Here is a 17,532-nt window from a genome sequence, read left to right as displayed (position 1 = left end):
AAAAGGACATAATATAATTTACAGCTTTCATTATGTCTAAATTAATTTGCATTCACCCAAACCCGTTTCCAAATTGTTGTTGTGTAACTCCTGACCATCTTTCGGTTACGAGTTAGAAAGAAGAAAAAAGAAATGGTTCGAAGTGGGAACGAAGCCAAACAAAACCATTTTCCGAGTTATTAAGAACCCGAGTCCGGTCGATGACGCCTCTGGAGGAATATTCTTACGTAGATAATAACAAGAAAGAAAGTGAAAGTGTCCTGGTATGTTGTATTCACCATTTTTCCTCCTCTACACTATTTTTGCGCTTATATTCTCTCTCTCTCTCTCTCCGCATGTAAATCAACATATTCGGAATCATCCTGACGGCCTAAAGAATGAAATTGGTTGGGTGTCTCACTCTCACTCTACGTGCTGCGCAATTACTAAATACTAAATGACTTTGCATGCGGGGGCCCATAATCATCAACGGTCCGTAACCAACCAGCTATAGACGACGTGTTGCGTGATGAGGTGTTGGCAAGTTGCAACCTAAAAAGTTTGTCACTAAAATTCCTCTCCTTTTTTTTATTATTTCAGGTTTTCTTCTTTTTCTTTTTCTTACTAGTCACTTGTTGACGGACGGCCAAGGTCGGCGTTGTAAAACCATCAAAAGAAGAAGAGGACCCACTCGAGTTTGAAAAGACGACGACTCGAGTCCTCTTCTTGTGCTACTGTACGTTACGCAAAACGAAGCCGAGATGACGGGGCGGGAGTTGATGCGTTTAGAGCTTCTGCCAAACGATTATGGCCGGGCGGGAAAACAAAAAAAAGAAGATGTTTCACCAACAACAGGTGATAAAGAAATGACGTTTTTTTAACCACTTTGAGACGAGGAGGAGAAGATTGAACTTGAGACAAGATGTCACGTCACCGACCTTGTTGTCTCTCCTGAATTTGGAAATGAATTATTTTCGGTTTCTTTTTTTCGTTTTACAATTAAATCAACACACGGCACGAATCAACGCGGCGTAGTGGAAATTGAAAAAAAAAAAACTTCGAGATTTTCGTTACACGATTCTTGTTTCCCGCCTTGGTATTATTTTTCTTCGGGGACACTGGATTGGTTCGTTCCGCAGAAATCGTCTTGATTCTCCTTCCGGCAACCTTGAGACAACGATCCGCATCCTTTTTTTTCCAGCACACAGAAAATTGGTGTATCTCTCTGTGTCTTCGCCACCGTATAGATGACAGGTAACACTTGGAATTGTTTCCTTTTTTTTTTTTTTGGTTTTCTATGCCATTTCCCGACAATCGTCGCTGCCTTGTCGAGTGATTCCGTGTTTTCCTTTGACGAAAAGGCCTTGCCAGCGCTACATTGTCTAATGACAATAGGCGAGAAATATAGGAAACAAATGAAAGGCGAGGGGATGTAAATCAAATAACAACATCCCCTTGTCTATGCAGTGGCTTGTAAATTTCTTATTCAAGGACGTTTTCGCCTTTATTGTGTAGTACACCCCCACACGAAATGGACAAGTTTTGTCGAGTCATCCTGGATTTTTACAGGTATGCCCTCCGCCGGCGTTTGACTTGAGAAAATTTGTTTTAATTCTTTTAGGTCTAGAATCACGTCCCTCAAATTCATATAATCCCCCCATTGATTGATTTGGTACTTATTTGAACTTTCTTCGCCCTCTTCTCCTTTCAGGTTCGTTTGTCCGGATTAGAAGAGTCTCAAGGTTTTCTCTTTTACTATTTTTTCCTATTTCGTGCTGTCCTCCATTTTCTAGATGGAATCGGCCATTTTTTGGGGGTCGTTCTCATAATCAAAATGCCGGTTGACTCTCAAAAAGAAAAATAAGGTGGAGAAAACGTGTGGAAATTGAACAGTCAACCGATATTTTCCCCAAAAAAGTTGTGTTATTTATAAATAATCTTAAAAGAAAGAGAGAGTTTGAGCAACTGCAGCATTTGTATTAGCGAAAATCATTCGATAATATTCAAAGGTCATCTCTCTGCCACTTTTCCCCCCCCCTCCCGTCCTCTAGCTACATAATATTAGTATAGTAATTAAAAGTAAACAGGTGGCCGACGTGATTGCCGGTGTATTACCATTCAGGTGATGGTGCAAGACGAACGGCGCCAGTCTCCGTGACCCTGATGACTGTCGACTATCTGGGCATGTGTGTTTTTTTTGGGGCTCGGTCGGTTAGAAGAAAAAAAAAACCCAAAATTTTCAGGAACTTTCTCTCTTTTAACTCTACGAAAAAAATTATTATGACGTCTGGGAAGGAAAAAAATTCATCATGTCCGGTCACATCCGCTTTGTGGAAAAAAATCCTGAAACGGATTTATTTGCAAATGTTCCAGGATCTAAAAGCAAAAGGTCTGTGACCAGAGTTTGAACTAGTAAAAGAAAAACCGTTTTGTTCTATATTCTTATGCCCATCATCGTCTTGTATTCACGAATGTTTCCCCCCCTCCTTTGCGTGTGCTGTTTTTCGGTTACTGGTTTTCTTCCAGGCTCGCGGCAAGGACGGTCACGCTCGAAGGAATGAACGTTCGTTTCCCTTTTTTTTTTATCCCCCAGCTGGTATAGTTGTTGTTGTTTTTATGAGACTTTTTAATCTCGAAATTATGACTCCCTTTTTTCATTTTCTGTTTTTGTTTTTCGAAAGGGAAAGGGGAAGTGAGGCGACTGACAGGCACCGCAGCAACTCACTCGTACTTTTCTGGAGACTTCTAATAAGCGGACAGAGTCTCTCCCATTCCGGCCGAATCTTATGTACTATATCGTACATAATAATGGAAGAATTAGCCACCGGAATAACTATAAGTTGAAGGACGGATTCCCCATTGAGAAGACAATATAATGTGAAGGTACATAGGCGGATCTTCAAACATTCCATACCATTAATTACGTCATCTTTTTTTTTTTTTTTTAATGGCACTCCCTGGGCCGATCACAAAGGCTCGGAAACGCGACGGAATAACCAAATAATTGCTACACAAGTTCACGCAGGGGGGAAAAACCACATTTATAAGGATCTTTATCGCTGTGTGTCAAGGATATCTCGTGCGATTTATTGAAGAGAACCGGGCCGTCCCTTTTATTTTTATTTTTATTCAACTACATCACAGTAGGTCGATTCGTTACGTATGTAAGAGATATAACATTATACAGACACTTTTTCTCTCTCTCCCGTAGTAGTAAAGAAGAAGAAGAAGAAAAAAGAAAACGATTGGCTTTGGACTTGGCTTAGTTGTTGTTGTGCAGGTTGAAAGTTTGGCTGTTTTCCCGACCGCGATTTCACGTCCGCTCGATACTACAACAACAAAACAACGGAGAAGATTTTTATTTTCGTTTTTTTTTTTTTTTTTGCTAGTCGAAAAGTTCAAGCTGACGCTGAGCGAATAGGAGGGAATTTCACTTTCGTTTACTACACGGCCAGCAGCAGCAGCAGGACGCCCTGACTGGATCTCTGGGGGGAGACTGGGCCGTCTGCCAACATCGCCAGAACTCTCGATTTTTCCGTCCGACTTGCTCCGATTCCGGTTTGAACCACGTGGAAAGAGCAAAAGAAAAAAGAAAAAAGTTGACTTTTCAAAATTGAATGATTAGAAATTCTTTTTTTCGATTCGTTCAAATGATTTACGATATGTTAATATCTCCACGCAAATTTCACTTTTTTTTGTTAATCATCTAAAGATAAAATCCCCTCGAGCTGCCCAAGTTGTGTACAAATCTTGATGTGATTTGGTTTGGTTTTTTTTTACAGACTGTCGCCGATTCGTCCCCCCAGTGTCAAACGAAATCAAAAGTTCCGCACGCCGGACCCTGTCGGATTGCCGGAGCAGATAATGAGCGGACCGGTTTTATTCACAAAATTCCTGTAGGGCGGATAATCGCCGGAAAAATATTGGTCAATCAAATGATGTGGTTATTTCATTTCCCAACATATTGGCCAAGTCAAATTTTTTCGGCTGGATGGAAAGTGACGGTCACCTGACCATCTAAAGAGAGAGAGGTGTCAAGGACGTTTACAAGCGATGGGGGCGCGATCTTCTCCGACCCGAGTTGACCTAAATTATTTTCGTACTACTCCCCCCAAAAAAAAAGTTAATTCCTGATTTCCTTTTCAACATCAAAAGAAAAAAAAGACACTTTGTAGTCGTAGTAGTCGTAGTAAGGATCTTTGTTTGTACTATACCCAGTGACCTCTTAATCTACTTTTTCCTTGTTCACTTGTGGACTAGATATGGAGACGAGAGAGAGAGAAAGACTTGTGTGAATCATCTCCCCATTTCTATTTTTATTTTTTCCCCCGTAGTAGTAAGTTGGCACGGGTGACGGCGAATCTCGGAGTGAAAGTGACGGTTGACCAACTCTCGACTTTGACGTGTGTAGAGCTGACGAGATTCTCCTCTGCCGCCAGCAGGAAGGCCCACCTCTTGGAGTCGCCCATTGGCTGCCGCCGTCGTCTTATCCAGCGCAGAGAGAAGGAGAGAAGAAAGAAGGCCCCCTTGTTACTAGACTTACACTACACCGTGCAGTGGAGGGCCCCCAGAGGACCACATGTTATTATTCTCGGCGCAGCAGGACCGCCTCGAACAAACCGAGACGGTTAAGGTGGGTCAGTCGGCCAGGTGTGTGTGTGTGTATCCCTCCCTTCTTCTCTACCACCACCACCACCCACTGGATACCCTCCACTTCTTTCCCACCACCACCACCTCCTCCTTCGTATATATCCACTCTCGCTTTTGCGCCCAGCTCAGGGTTCAGTGTGCCATGGACTGCCATTGAGACGACAAGTCTCGTACACCCGAAAAGAAGAAAATAACAAAACTCAGTCGTCTTACCTACCGACTATCTGACAATCACAACACAATTTCGCTTGTTGTTGTTGTTGTTTATTTCAGTGTGAACACGAACAAAAACAAAAAGTTGTTGGTTTTTTTTTTACCCTTTCGTCGCTTCTCCTGCCGATTGATCGCCAAATTTTGTTGGTTCTGGTGCCCGACATCATTCCGGTGACTGTGGGCGCCTACCCCCGAAATCGATCCTGCCGAAATCCTTCGTCGCAAGAATGGCGTCGCCAGCCTTCGTACCAATCCGGCACAGGTAAAAAAAACCAAAAATTTTATGAATTTGAAATGAATTTTTAGGTGAAAGTGAGAGTTCTCACATATGGCTAAAGGGGATGATTTGGAGTTTTTTTCTCCTCTCTCTTCTTCTTCTTCTTCTTCTTCTTTCCTCCTGCTAAAGTCGGTTGTGTGTCTGTAATTTGTTTTCTCTCGAATTCCCTTTCTCCGAGCGTCTGTTATTTGGCCCGGCAGACACACACACACAAACCAACAACTGGTTTTCTTCTACTTATTCGCCTTTTTTTTATTTTTTACGACCATACCGAAAAGGTCGTTTCTTTTTTTTGTCTTTCCTTTTCTCTTTCACTCGCTCCTTCTTTCCTTAATTGAAGATGAAAGAGAAAAGAAATAATTTTAAAAAAGAAGTTCCAGTTTTTGTTGGAGTAGTTTTTGGTTAGGTTCTTTTATTTCAGCGATCGGTTGCTCCGGTTCCTGCTTTCCCTTTTTCTATTTTTCAAATTGCCCGCCTCTCTGCGATTCGAATGTGTTGGATTTGATGCCCGGTGCTGCACAAGATTCGACTAATCACTACTACTGGGGATGATGATGAGGGATTGATTGCATTTTATCACCTGTGTATAGCTCCTGGGCTAACTGGACTGTCTAGGAGAAAGTGGCGGGTTTTTTATTTTGATAAACAAAATTGATTAGAGGGAAAATTTGAATTTCCTTCTTCCAAGTTAAACGTTAGCCCCGTTATTGTGTTTACACATTTCCTCGATTCCACGTCTGCTGGTCGCGTGATTGCACGTCCAACAAATCAGGTTAGCCCCTCCTTCTTGACGTTTATTTTCTTTTGGGGTTGGGACCTCAATTCTTTTATTTTTTTCTGAAGTTTAGGCCGGAACTGGCTCGTAATGAGATACGTCACATTGTCGAGGGATTTTCACGAGTTTTCGGGGGAGAACGTGGAATTGACGAGTGGAGGGGGGCGTTGGTAAATTTCGCGATTGTCATTTTCTATTTTGGAACGTGACATAACTCCCGACAATCAGACTGTAATTAAGGGGCCGTGATTTCAAGTCTTGTGTCTTACACGACGTTTGACACACGGAGACTCACGAATAAAATTGGGGAGAAAGGTGAAGGAAGGGGGAAACCGGCTCGCGCTGCTCATGTGAGATTGGGTAAGGTAGGAGTTGGGGTGGGGGGATTTGAATGCAGCGACATTTGTCGTTACGTTCGTTCGTTCAGTTCGCCACAGAGCGCCAACCGCTTTCTCCATTCTCCTCCTACAGTTGCCGTTCTCTTTCTTCCACGTTTTTCATTTGAAAACGCAAGGCGAATAAGTCAGCGGTCCGCCCCGTTTTGGCTCTAGACTTGTGTGAGCTGATCGTTACGTTATGATAGAACAAGGCAGGTGATTCAACAGTCGAGGGACGGTGGCGCACAGATGGCCGAGGAAATATATCTTTTTCCTTCATCAGATTTGGTCCGATTGAAATTTCCCCCCTTTTTTTCTTTCCAGAGGACCCCCCCTTTAAGAAAAGAGATAAAAAGAAACGTAAGGGGGAAAAGGATAAAAAAGAAAATTTTTATCTTTTTTAGAAGAAGAAGAAGAAGAAAAAAAAGTTTCCAGGTCAAACACGAGGGGGTGGTCAAAAATAGAAGCAGAGGGGAAGATACTAACTTTTGGATTACGCAAGAAAAATTCACTTAAGAATTTTTTTTTTTTTTTTTCAAAGAAAAAATGTTTTCTTTTGATGGTTTTTTATTGCGAGTAATTTATACGTGTCCGGCTTGCAGATTTCCCGGAATGATAATTCGGCCGGCTAATTAAAAAATAAAAAAAAAAATAGAGTCGACACACATTCGAGAAAAAAAAATAATTCGTCGTGTCACGTAGCCGATGGCTATATGACGCCATTCTTTCGCCAAAGAAAATGAATCAAAATTTGACTCTCTATTTTTTGTTTTTGTTTTTAAATCAATTCAATTTTTCATTTGCGTAACTCGACGGTTACCGATACTTCCCAAAAGGAGGTCATGATTCAAATCCGGATGCGGATCCCCCCCCCCCCACCCACTAACAACTCCCCCGCATCAGTCGCAATCCCGTCCGTGTTATTCTACGCCGTGTCCCTTTTCAAATAATCCCCCCCCCCCTTTTTTTTTTTTTTGGCTAAGCGCCCGCGGGATTTTACATCACAAGGATTTACGCTATCCATCCAGGAATAAGAAGGAGAGAGAGAGAGAGTTTATATGCAACTCGTGTAGAGTTTGACGACGATTTAGAAAGTTGTTGTACGATGCCAACAAAGTTCTTTCTTGTTTTTTCCTATTTCTTATTTTTTTTTCCCCGCTTGTTAGTTTCACATTTTCACGCTACCGGTCTCTCTCTTTTTATTTATTTTTCTTCTCGATCCAGCATCCATCCGGTCAACGGGAATTCGTAACGCACGTCTGGTGCCCGATGAGTTATTCGAAGAAAATCGGTGCAACTTTGAGTCGATTTCGTTTTTGATTTATTTCGGACGGAGCACTTTCTTTTCTTTTTTTCAATATCAATGCCGTTTTCGTGAGTTGAGCCATTGCCGGGCATGAGAGGAGACGACGTGTCGTGAAACACGATATCCATCAAAGAGATTCTTCTTCTTTTTCTTCTGCGCCTGGGCCTTTTTCTTTCGTCCATTTTCACTTTGATGGCGTCGCCTTGGCTTGGCCGTCGTGACGCGGGCAATTTGCTCTCGTGAGCAATGCCGAGTCGGCCGTTGGGTTTCTCCTTATTGCCCCGCCATGTGAAATGGACTGAACGGGACGGCCGTGCAGAGAGAGAAGAAGGCCAGCAGCCTGACGGGTTTTCTTCTTCTTGCCTTTTGCGTGAAATCGTGAACGGAGCGCCTCGAACAGCTTTCCCAATACTCGCTCAATAAAAGCGTCTTCTTCTTCTTCTTGTTTGTTGCTTCTCTTTTCTTTCACCGTTATTTATTCTTCTCGCAGAGGACGGACGAGTTGTTGCCCGTCGGCTGTTTTTTTGGCCAGTTGCCGTTTGTAACGGGGCGCGCAAGAAATGGCGTGCGTGGAATTTTCCCTTTTCTTTCGTTCTTTCTTTCTTTCACGAGCGCTCCTTTCCGTTACTCTTTTATTTTTTGACGGACAACCCACGACATGGCCAGCAGCTCTCTCGCTTTCCCTTTCTTTTGGCCCGGCAACAGAAGAATTCTCTTTCTCCCGATTTATTTTCGGCCAAAGAATTTCACGGTTCACCAAGTCCGCCACATTTTTTGATTCCCCGTCGAACTCGAAATTATATCCCGAAAATCCTTTTTTAAGTTCTGCCTTTTCATCTTTTGAATTTTGAATTTTGAATTTTGAATTTTGAATTTTTGATGACTTGCAGGTTGGCTATCGCGGCGCTGCTGTCGCTAGTTGTACTGGCCGTCGCCTCCATCGAGATTGACGACAGCCCATCCGCTGGACTCTTGACTTCATCCGGACGTGAGAATCCCATCGCCCCGCCGGCCATTCTGCCCGTCACAGACGCCCCAACGACGACAGGCAATTCTTCCACGACCGTCCAGCTGCCCCTGACTAATGACCAAGTGCGCTGGGCCGTCGATTTGGCCGTTTCACGCCTGGCTGGCTCCGACACTTCGCGTGAGTTCTTTATATTTTCCTTCCTAAACGAAAAAAAAAAATTAAACTTTAAATTAGGAAGATGCTCAACCATTAAAGAGAAAGAAAGAAAAAAAAAAGGAAAAGTTGTGAATAAATCGTCGTGTCGTGACGTCACAGCGTCCCAAAAGGAAATCGGCTTCCAGGGCGGGGTCGAATAAATCGAAGATGTCCAGTTCGTCTTCTCTCTTTCTTTCTCTCTTATACTCTCACCGGATGATTTCGGTTCATTCGAAACGGAGAAACAAAAAGAAAATGCCAAGGACCCAAATAAAAATGAAAAGCTGCCCCAGGAATCTCTCTCTCTCTCCGCAACCGAAAAATCATCCATCCGTCCGCCGTTGTGGTTTCGTTCCACTGCGCCTGCGTAGAGCCCCAAAACTATTCCAACTACTTAGACTTGGCACACATTCAACAAGTTGTCGGGAGAGTCTCTTGACCGTTTCGTCTTGTTTTTTTGGGTAGAGAACTTTCGCTCTCTCTCTCTCCGTGTGTCACCCAGAAGAAACGAAACAAGAAAAACAATCGAGAGAAACGGAATAAACTCGTTTCTTACACGTACTGAGCTAGCTGTTCCGCAGCTCTCACGTGGATGGATAGGTTTCTGTTTAGTATTTTTGTGTGTGTTTTTAAAACATGGAAATGGCAGAAATTTCCATCTTCTCCGAGGAGGCACTTGATGGATTGTTCCAGGGGACTAACTCCTTCAGGGTAGAGGAATTTTTGTTGTTTTTTTTTCACGGTAGATTTCTGTAGTACCCCGGATATGGGACATATCATTTCGCTTTCACTTTCATTCTTTCGGACTTGATGTAATAATAATAAATGTTCGGGGGGGTTTGATTCATGGTCTTTTGATTCCAGCGATTTTGGGATTGGATTCCTTTAGCCGGATTCTTTCGTTACGTTTGGCCAATTGACGTTGACTGATTTCGGAGAGCCTAAAATATCTCTCGGCTGATGCAGCACAGCTGTCAGATGAAGCGTTTCCCAGTGACCTGATTAGTACTCTGTTGAGGAACTTTTTCTTTATCAACCGCAGACGGACGTGTTATATTTTTATTCGTGGATTTTCTAGTGTTTCACCGTTGTGCTTTTTTGGATTCGTTATCGTTATCGTTAATCGTTATTTTTTCAATTTTTCATTCGTTTCGTTCTTCGTTTCGTTAATTTAAACGTGTCGCATTTTTCTCTTTTTGCGACCGTTATCGTTTACCTTACGATTTTTTTTTAGAACCTAGTTTTCTAAGGCCTGTTAGGCCAAATGATGTAGCGAAAATAATGACCTAATTCCTCGCTAGGGGATCGCTAAGTCGCTAGTAGGTGGTCATCCCAAAATTGAAAATTCCAAATTTTGAGGGAAAAAAAAGTTCCCCCGGTGGTCAAAAAATTTGAAATCTCTACGGTTTTGATACGAAAAATTTAGCAAGAAATTAACGAAAACAACGAAAAAAACAGCCATTTCGTTATCGTTAACGAAAAAAACGAGCATTTTCCAAAAAAGTCGATAACGAGGCTCGTTAATACGTTATTTTCGTTGTCGTTATTTAAACGAGTGAAACACTAGGATTTTCCGTTTCTTTTTTCTTTTTTTAACGTTTGCGGCCCTTGTGGGTCAAGGCCGAATTTGTTAAGCAGAAATTTCTGTCTGTGAAGAGTCTCTCCCGCAGTCGAAGCGAATTCTTCTGACCAAATTTCTTGTTGTGTCATCCTCCTCCTTTTATTCTCACGCGCCATTGGTCGATTCTGGTTACGTCATCGTGTCTGGCGGCGATTCGATTCATTTGGCGTCTCTTATTTCATTCTTTTATTTTTCACGCCGTGAACACTTGTGTTTCACGGTCGATTTCATTTGTTGTTGTTGTTTCATTTGTCCCACAACTCACGTTTCATTTCGTTTCATTTTGATTCATTCGACAAACAACAGGTGTCTTCAACGGAAAGTTGGCCCAGTTCGTCAGTCCGGCCACTCGTGACAGGGCCGCAGCGGCGCTGGTCGCCGAAGAAGTCATTCGCATCCTAGCACAAAGGTAAACAAGAATTTCGATTCAAATCTCGCGCCCCTCCTACACAAGGGTAGAAATCCCACAAACAAATTTGGGGCGGACGTCGGGTTATTGTTGTCCAATTGAAAAGGGACACGTGAATCTATTGGGGAAAAAAAAAATCAATTCCGCCGATATTTGTAGTTTGAACCAGACATTCTATTCCTTGCCAAAATGACGTGGTATAATCTTTTTTGGCCGCCGGTTGCTCAACTGGCTCGGCAGTGTAACAGAGCCGGAATGTTGCATGCGTAACATTGGTATAATGGGCTAGTGGCGGGCCAGTGGAAATTTGTTATTGCCCTGGAAGTGAAAGTCTCTTGTTTCTTTACATTATTCCGTTATTCATTGTAGTAATATGACCCGCTTCTCTACTCCGCAAAAATAACTTTTATTTTCACTTTTTACTTGTTCGTGGTTTTTCCATCTTTTTTTGATTGATTCGTTTATTTATTTTTTTCTTGTTTTTATTTGACATTCAGCTGGTCGGTGAGTTCGGCCGATATCCGCAAACGATTGGGTGGCACCCAGCTGGCCGGTACCCAACTGTCGGAGTCTTGTCCCGAGAAGAAGACGCACACCTGCCAACCCCAAAAGTTCCGTCACGCGTCCGCCTTCTGCAACAACGTGCAGAATCCAACCTGGGGCAGTTCAGACTCGACTTACGGCAGACTCGTCTCGTCGTCTTACAGTGATGGTAGGGTGTCCAGTCCTAGTCAAAAGTTCCGAATTGATTGACTAAATTTTTATCATTCCAATTTCACAGGGATCAGTCAAGTCAGACTGGCCGTTACTGGCAAACCCTTGCCGAGTCCAGTGAAAATTGCCGACACCATTCACGCCCCGAAAAAGACCAGCAATGGCTACCTCACCACTTTGTCCGGCGTCTGGGCTGAATTCGTTCAAAACGACATTTCCAGGCCCGTTTCTTATGTCGGTAAGTTTCAATTTGATCCCATTCAAAAGCGCAAGGATTTCAGCTAAACATTTATTTGTTTTAAATCAACAGACCTGGGCGTGGAAGGGCAGTGTTGCTCCGGGACGGAAACCAACACGGCCACCTGCATTTCGACTCACGAAGAAAATAAATGCACGTCCTACTCGCGAACGGTGGCCGTCTTGAACAGGAAATGCGAATTGGGAGCCCGAGAGCAAATGAACGGAGCCACGGCTTTCCTGGACGCCTCCACCATCTACGGCAACAGCCTGGACGCGGCCAATCAATTGCGGACCTTCGAGGGCGGATTGATGCGGACGAGCTTTGGCGATTTGCTGCCGGTGGACCACAGTTGCGATTTGTCCAACAGCAACGGAAACGCCAGCGATTGCGTCGAGTCGGGCGACGCCAGAGTCAACGAGAGTCCGGCCTTGATGGTCCTCCACACGCTCTTTGTCCGCCAGCACAACCGGCTGGCCACCAAACTGGCCCGGGTCAACGCCATGTGGGACGACGAGACGCTGTACCAGGAGACGAGGCGTCTGGTGACGGCCCAGATCCAGCACGTGACCTACCGCGAGTTCCTGCCCGCTGTGCTGGGCGAGAACTTGGCAGAGAACCTGAAGCTCACGCCCAAATTGGCTGGACATTTCCTCGGTTACGACAGCGACGCCTATCCAGGCAGCCTGGAGGCCGCCGCTTCGGCCGCTCTCTCTTTCTCCCTGGCCATGCTTCCGGCCAAATTCGAAACATTCACCATGGTAAGTTCATTCTCATTTGCTAATTACCGCAGACGGGATGGGCCGACTATTAAATGTTGAAATTTGGTTTCGTCGGTTGAAATGTAGACGGGCGATAAGTCTGGAGAGATGGCCACCAACGCCACCGGCCACCTCAACGCCCAGCAGGCTGAAGAACTCCTTTACGGATTGGTCAGCACCATGAGCCGGCGGGTGAGTCTTCACATCGCCAAGGACGTCCGCCGCTCCACCAACGGAATGGACAAAGTCGTCGAGATCCTGATGAGGGGTCGCGATCACGGCCTTCCCGGCTACACGGCTTGGCGCCAGTTCTGCGGATTGTCTCCCATCCGCAATTTCACCGACTTGAGCGACATCGTCTCTTCCACCAACATCGTCCTCCTGGCCAGCGTCTACAGCCACGTCAGTGACATCGATCTGTTCACCGGTGGGCTGGCAGAGACTCCGCTCAAAGGCGCCGTCGTCGGCCCGACCATCGGCTGCATCCTGGCCCATCAGTTCTCGTTGCTCAGGAAATCCGATCGCTTCTGGTACGAGAACGACGTCCCACCTTCATCCTTTTCTCGAGGTAAATTTGTCAAATCCTGGCAGGGACAAATTTCAATTTAACTAAATTTTACAAATTTTCGATCGACAGAGCAATTGCAGGAAATTCGCAAGACCAGCCTGGCCGGCATCATCTGCCAGAATTTCGAAATGATCAAATCCATGTCGCCGAAAGTTTTCCACGAAAGAGATAATTTCTTGTAAGTTGATTGGATTATTTCAGACAAATGTCCGTTTGATAAATTTGATTTAATTGTTTTATTGTTTGATAGGAATTCACCGATCCCTTGCGATATGATGGTCGATATCGAACTGAGCCCGTGGGTAAGCGATTCACCTGCCATGCAAGTACCGGACGATCTGCTCCGTCAATCGATCCAGCGCGCTTTGATCGACATTTCCCTGCGTCGAGAGAATGAAAAACTTCTTTTCCAAACCAGTAATGACTAGCCCTTTTTATTTTAATAATCATAAAAATCAACTCATTTCAATCTCATGTGGAAATCTTTGCAGATAAAGGAGCCAATCCGAAATCTCCACTGGGAATCGCTTCCGCTTTCAGCCGGGCCAGTCCTGCCGCCATTTTCATGTCAAACACGTCGCTCCTGCTGGAATACGCATCCGAAGAATTCATCAACCACCTGGAACAGTAAATTTACCCCACACTAAACATCATTTCTTTTCATCAAATTTTCATAATGTCGTTTTATGTTCCAGGCCGAAATATGGTCGTGTCAAGAGACAGTTGAATGGATTGCTGGGCAATTTGTTCGGACGGCTGACTCGCCCACTGTCGCAGGGACTCAACAACGTCGACGTGACCCGTTTCGTCCAGCCGGCCGCTGCTCCCAACGTTTGCCGCAACAACGAGGAGACCCTTCCGTGCGACAACACGTCGCCGTTCCGCAAATTCGGAGGATGGTGTAACAATTTGCGCAATCCGACGTTCGGCAAGACACTGACGCCTTTCAACCGTCTCCTGGCCGCCGGCTACGACGACGGGATCGCCCGACCGCGCTGGCGTTCAGTCACTAACCAACCGCTCCCGTCGCCCCGTCTCATCTCCGTCGTGGTCCACCAGGACGTCAGCAACATGCACCGACGCTACACGATGATGCTGACCTACTTTGGCCAGTTCCTCGACCACGACGTCAGCCTGACGCCCATTTCCCGTGGATTCCAGGACGCCATTTTGAATTGCCGCGACTGCGACTCGCCCACCAACGTCCACCCCGAATGCTGGCCCATTCCAATTCCCAGCAACGATCCCTTCTTCCCCAAAGTCAACCTGCAGACGGGTCGGCCAGTTTGCATGTCCTTTACGCGATCCTTGCCCGGTCAGCAGCGATTGGGAGCCCGGGAACAGATGGACATGAACACGGCCTACCTTGACTTGTCCCACGTTTACGGACAGACCCCCTGCGAGTCGCAGCGACTCCGGGCCTTCAGTGGCGGCCGGATGAACATCACCATCTCCCCGTTCCGCGGCAGGGATTTGCTACCCCAAACGAGTCGACTGGCCGAATGTCAAGCGGCTTCCGGCCTGTGTTTTGACGCTGGCGACTCGCGAGCCACCGAGAATCCCGGCCTGAGCGTCCTGCACACGGTCATGGTGCGAGAACACAACCGGATCGCCGGCCAGCTTCAGACTTTCAATCGCCAGTGGGACGACGAGCGGCTGTACATGACGAGCCGGAAGATTACCGGCGCCATCTGGCAGCACGTCATTTACAACGAGTACCTTCCGCGAGTCCTCGGCTGGAACGCCATCAACCTCTACGGCCTCAACCTGCTGACGGAAGGATTCTACGAAGGATACGATTCCAACTGCAACGCCGGAATCTTCAACGAGTTCTCCACGGCCGCCTACCGTTTCGGCCACTCGTTGGTCCGCCCCTTTTTCCCACGAGTCGACGCCTCCTTCCAGGTACTGTACGCCGGAATTCACACATGTAGATGGAAAACTTTTTCTTTTAAAAATGAGTTTCCACCATCAAAGTCGACCAGCCGATTGCTAGTTTTTTATCACCCCGTTTAGCACTGAATAATACGACAGCCATGGGAAACGGCCAAAAGTGTACAGGTTTTCCTTTCTCTATCCAACGAAAGGGAAACTCACTTTACCTACTGTTACGAGCATATTACTAAATCAGTGACAGGGAAAGGGAGAAGAAACTAAAAAAACTTTCCCCCCCAAAATGTTTTGACTTGCATTTAAAAGAGAGTGACTGGATTTTCTTTCCTGGACTATCCAGTCAGCCCGTTTTCTTCGTTACGTGTACAGTTAGCGATATGCTAATGTTTCCTTGCGGCAGTTTTCTCTTTTTTGTTTTTTGTTTTACACCCTGGTCAAATTTCGTTTTTGTAGTTGAAACTTTAATTTCATTTTCTGGTCAAGTGGTCAGAGTTACAACATTTTTCGTTTGCCAAATTATCCAGGAGAAAACGCCAATCCTTTTGCGTGCCGGTTTCTTCAACTCTGAAATGCTGATGGAGGTGCAGGCCATCGACGAGTTGGTTCGAGGCCTTTTCGTCTCGCCCATGGAGAACCTAGATCAGTTCGTGACGGGCGAGATCACCAATCACCTGTTCGAGGCTAAGACGGTGCCTTTCTCCGGTTTCGATCTGGCGGCCCTCAACATCCAGCGCGGCCGAGATCACGGCCTCCGTCCCTACAACGAATACCGGGCCGCTTGCAACCTGAAACGGGCCACCACCTTCGAAGACCTGAGCCGCGAGATGACGGCCCAAGTCATTGAGCGACTCAAACAAGTTTACGCCTCGGTCGACGACATTGATTTGTGGACGGGCGGTTTGACCGAGACTCCGCTCCAGGGCGGTTTGGTCGGACCCACTTTTGCCTGCGTCATCGGCAACCAATTCCGAAGTTTGAGGTAACCAAAAATTGGATGGAATTCACAAATTTGTTCTGTAAAATCTAAACATTTTCCATTTGATTTCATTTGCAGACGCTGCGATCGGTTCTGGTACGAGAACGGCAATCAAGCCGGCCGCTTCACTGAGGCTCAATTGGCCGAAATTCGCAAAGTGGCTTTGGCCCGTCTTCTCTGCGAGAATTCCGACACGATCGGCGAGGTGACGCGCTCCGTTTTCGACCTGCCGCACAATTTCCTGAATCCTCGGGTGCCGTGCCGTTCCCTGCCGCCGCTCGACTTGACTCCGTGGCGCGAGCAGGAAAGTGCCAATTGCGTCGTCCTGGGCAAAACCATCGCCCTGGGAGCCTCGTCGCTCGTTTCTCCCTGTACATCTTGTACCTGCACAGCTGAAGGAGTGAGTCTAAGATACAACAATAACTCAGTTTTAGTCGATGATTTTCTAATTTTCTTTTAATTCTACAGCCGCAGTGTCAGTCGCTGCGAGTCAACTGCCAGCAGCTGCTCACCGATGTTGGTCGGGATGCCATCCTGGCCGACAGCGTCTGCCGCGTTCAATGCGCTTTCCTCGTCAATCCCGCTCCGGCCGCACCGGCTCCTCCACCGGCTCAACCTGCGCCGCAACGACCCCCTCAACAACAGCAAGGTGGACCGCCACCTCGTCAACCGCAGCGAGGCGCTCGTTTACTGCCCAACTTGTTGAATCTCTTTGGTTAAAATCCTGCCATTCATTTGTCTTCTCATCTTTGCTCCTCCTTATCTCTCTCAAATTCCCCTTTTTTTTTCTACCCGTCCATTCTAGATTCACATATATATAATAATTACAATACTATCGTATTATTTTTTTTGTCGGATGGTTGTGTTGCAAAAGACAAGAGACGAGTCGCAGTGGCCAATTGCCCGGCCAGTCGGACGACTTTCCCAATGTATCGCGGGATTCGTGTCTCTCTTTGTATCCATTCCAGAGATGCTTTTATAAATTGGCAAGTCAATCGTACTTGGAAGAATAAACAAACGAAAAAAAAAATATATTATTGACAATGTAAGCGATATAAAAGTGTGTACATTTGTGTCGAACAAAAACTCGTGGAATCCTCTCTCTCTCTCTCCCTCGTCCCTCCCCTTTTTCGGGAGTATTTTGTAATTGTCAATTTTCTCCTGAAGACGAAATTGAAAAAGACAAACAGAAATTACGTTGAGGTTGCCGTGAACGCGCTGAACTTTGTGATAATCAAGTTTCTTCCCTTAAATGTGACGCGTTTAAATCCTTTTATTTTTTTTTCGTCCTTTTCGTGCTAAACAATTTTTTCCCCCGTCCGCTTTTTTTCACATTTATTTTGTTTTTTTTTCTGATTGTTTTTTTTTTTGTTTCATTATTATTTCCAGACGCTGGCGGTCACGTGAGTGTTTTCGTACGTGATGGCTGTATTATTTTTTTTTTGTATTTAGCTGACTACATAGCGACCAATACATGACATTGTAATGATAAACACTAGTTTTTCTACCAATTTAATTTTACCGGAGATAATTAAGACTGAAGAGAAGGCAGTGCCTTTTTAACTCATTAAAGGGATGCTTTGTTAGGATCTTCCATGAAGATGAAGGAC

The 17,532-nt window shown here is 45.4% G+C and overlaps 1 protein-coding gene and 1 long non-coding RNA gene across 5 annotated transcripts; both read left to right on the top strand.

Moving 5' to 3' along the window:
- Positions 1-66: 66 nt before the first annotated feature.
- On the top strand, positions 67-834 carry LOC124196750. 2 transcript variants are annotated; one of them, XR_006875812.1, is made up of 3 exons: positions 67-263; positions 377-515; positions 580-834. It is a non-coding gene; the product is annotated as an uncharacterized LOC124196750 (long non-coding RNA). The 2 variants fall into 2 exon arrangements; XR_006875811.1 differs by having other exon boundaries at positions 377-538; positions 608-834.
- A 184-nt stretch (positions 835-1,018) lies between these two features.
- LOC124196738 lies at positions 1,019-17,415 on the top strand. Of its 3 annotated transcripts, XM_046591926.1 has the most exons (19): positions 1,019-1,233; positions 2,661-2,862; positions 2,954-3,122; positions 3,191-3,905; positions 4,314-4,612; positions 4,903-5,104; positions 8,468-8,724; positions 10,670-10,772; positions 11,270-11,484; positions 11,554-11,724; positions 11,797-12,485; positions 12,573-13,053; positions 13,123-13,231; positions 13,304-13,470; positions 13,545-13,680; positions 13,749-14,958; positions 15,471-15,925; positions 16,001-16,322; positions 16,391-17,415. In XM_046591926.1, exons 6-19 carry the CDS (start codon positions 5,070-5,072, stop codon positions 16,640-16,642), a joined length of 4,602 nt encoding a protein of 1,533 aa, XP_046447882.1. In that variant the 5' UTR covers positions 1,019-1,233; positions 2,661-2,862; positions 2,954-3,122; positions 3,191-3,905; positions 4,314-4,612; positions 4,903-5,069; the 3' UTR covers positions 16,643-17,415. The 3 variants fall into 3 exon arrangements, with proteins under 3 accessions (XP_046447882.1, XP_046447879.1, XP_046447881.1); XM_046591923.1 differs by having other exon boundaries at positions 4,314-5,104; XM_046591925.1 differs by lacking the exon at positions 1,019-1,233 and adding an exon at positions 2,506-2,575 and having other exon boundaries at positions 4,314-5,104.
- The last annotated feature ends 117 nt before the right edge of the window (positions 17,416-17,532 follow it).

The sequence above is a fragment of the Daphnia pulex genome, chromosome 7 (genome assembly GCF_021134715.1).
Source record: "Daphnia pulex isolate KAP4 chromosome 7, ASM2113471v1".
Lineage (NCBI taxonomy): Eukaryota > Metazoa > Arthropoda > Branchiopoda > Diplostraca > Daphniidae > Daphnia > Daphnia pulex.
This window is presented reverse-complemented; position numbering and strand designations above follow the sequence as displayed.

What these genes read in the sequence shown, in the direction of transcription:
- LOC124196738 (XM_046591926.1), top strand. Translation starts at nt 5,070, where the DNA reads ATGGCGTCGCCAGCCTTCGTACCAATCCGGCACAG. An exon ending in ATTCGCATCCTAGCACAAAG is followed by an intron (nt 10,773 to 11,269) that starts GTAAACAAGAAT and finishes TTTGACATTCAG; the next exon opens with CTGGTCGGTGAGTTCGGCCG. An exon ending in CACGAAAGAGATAATTTCTT is followed by an intron (nt 13,232 to 13,303) that starts GTAAGTTGATTG and finishes ATTGTTTGATAG; the next exon opens with GAATTCACCGATCCCTTGCG.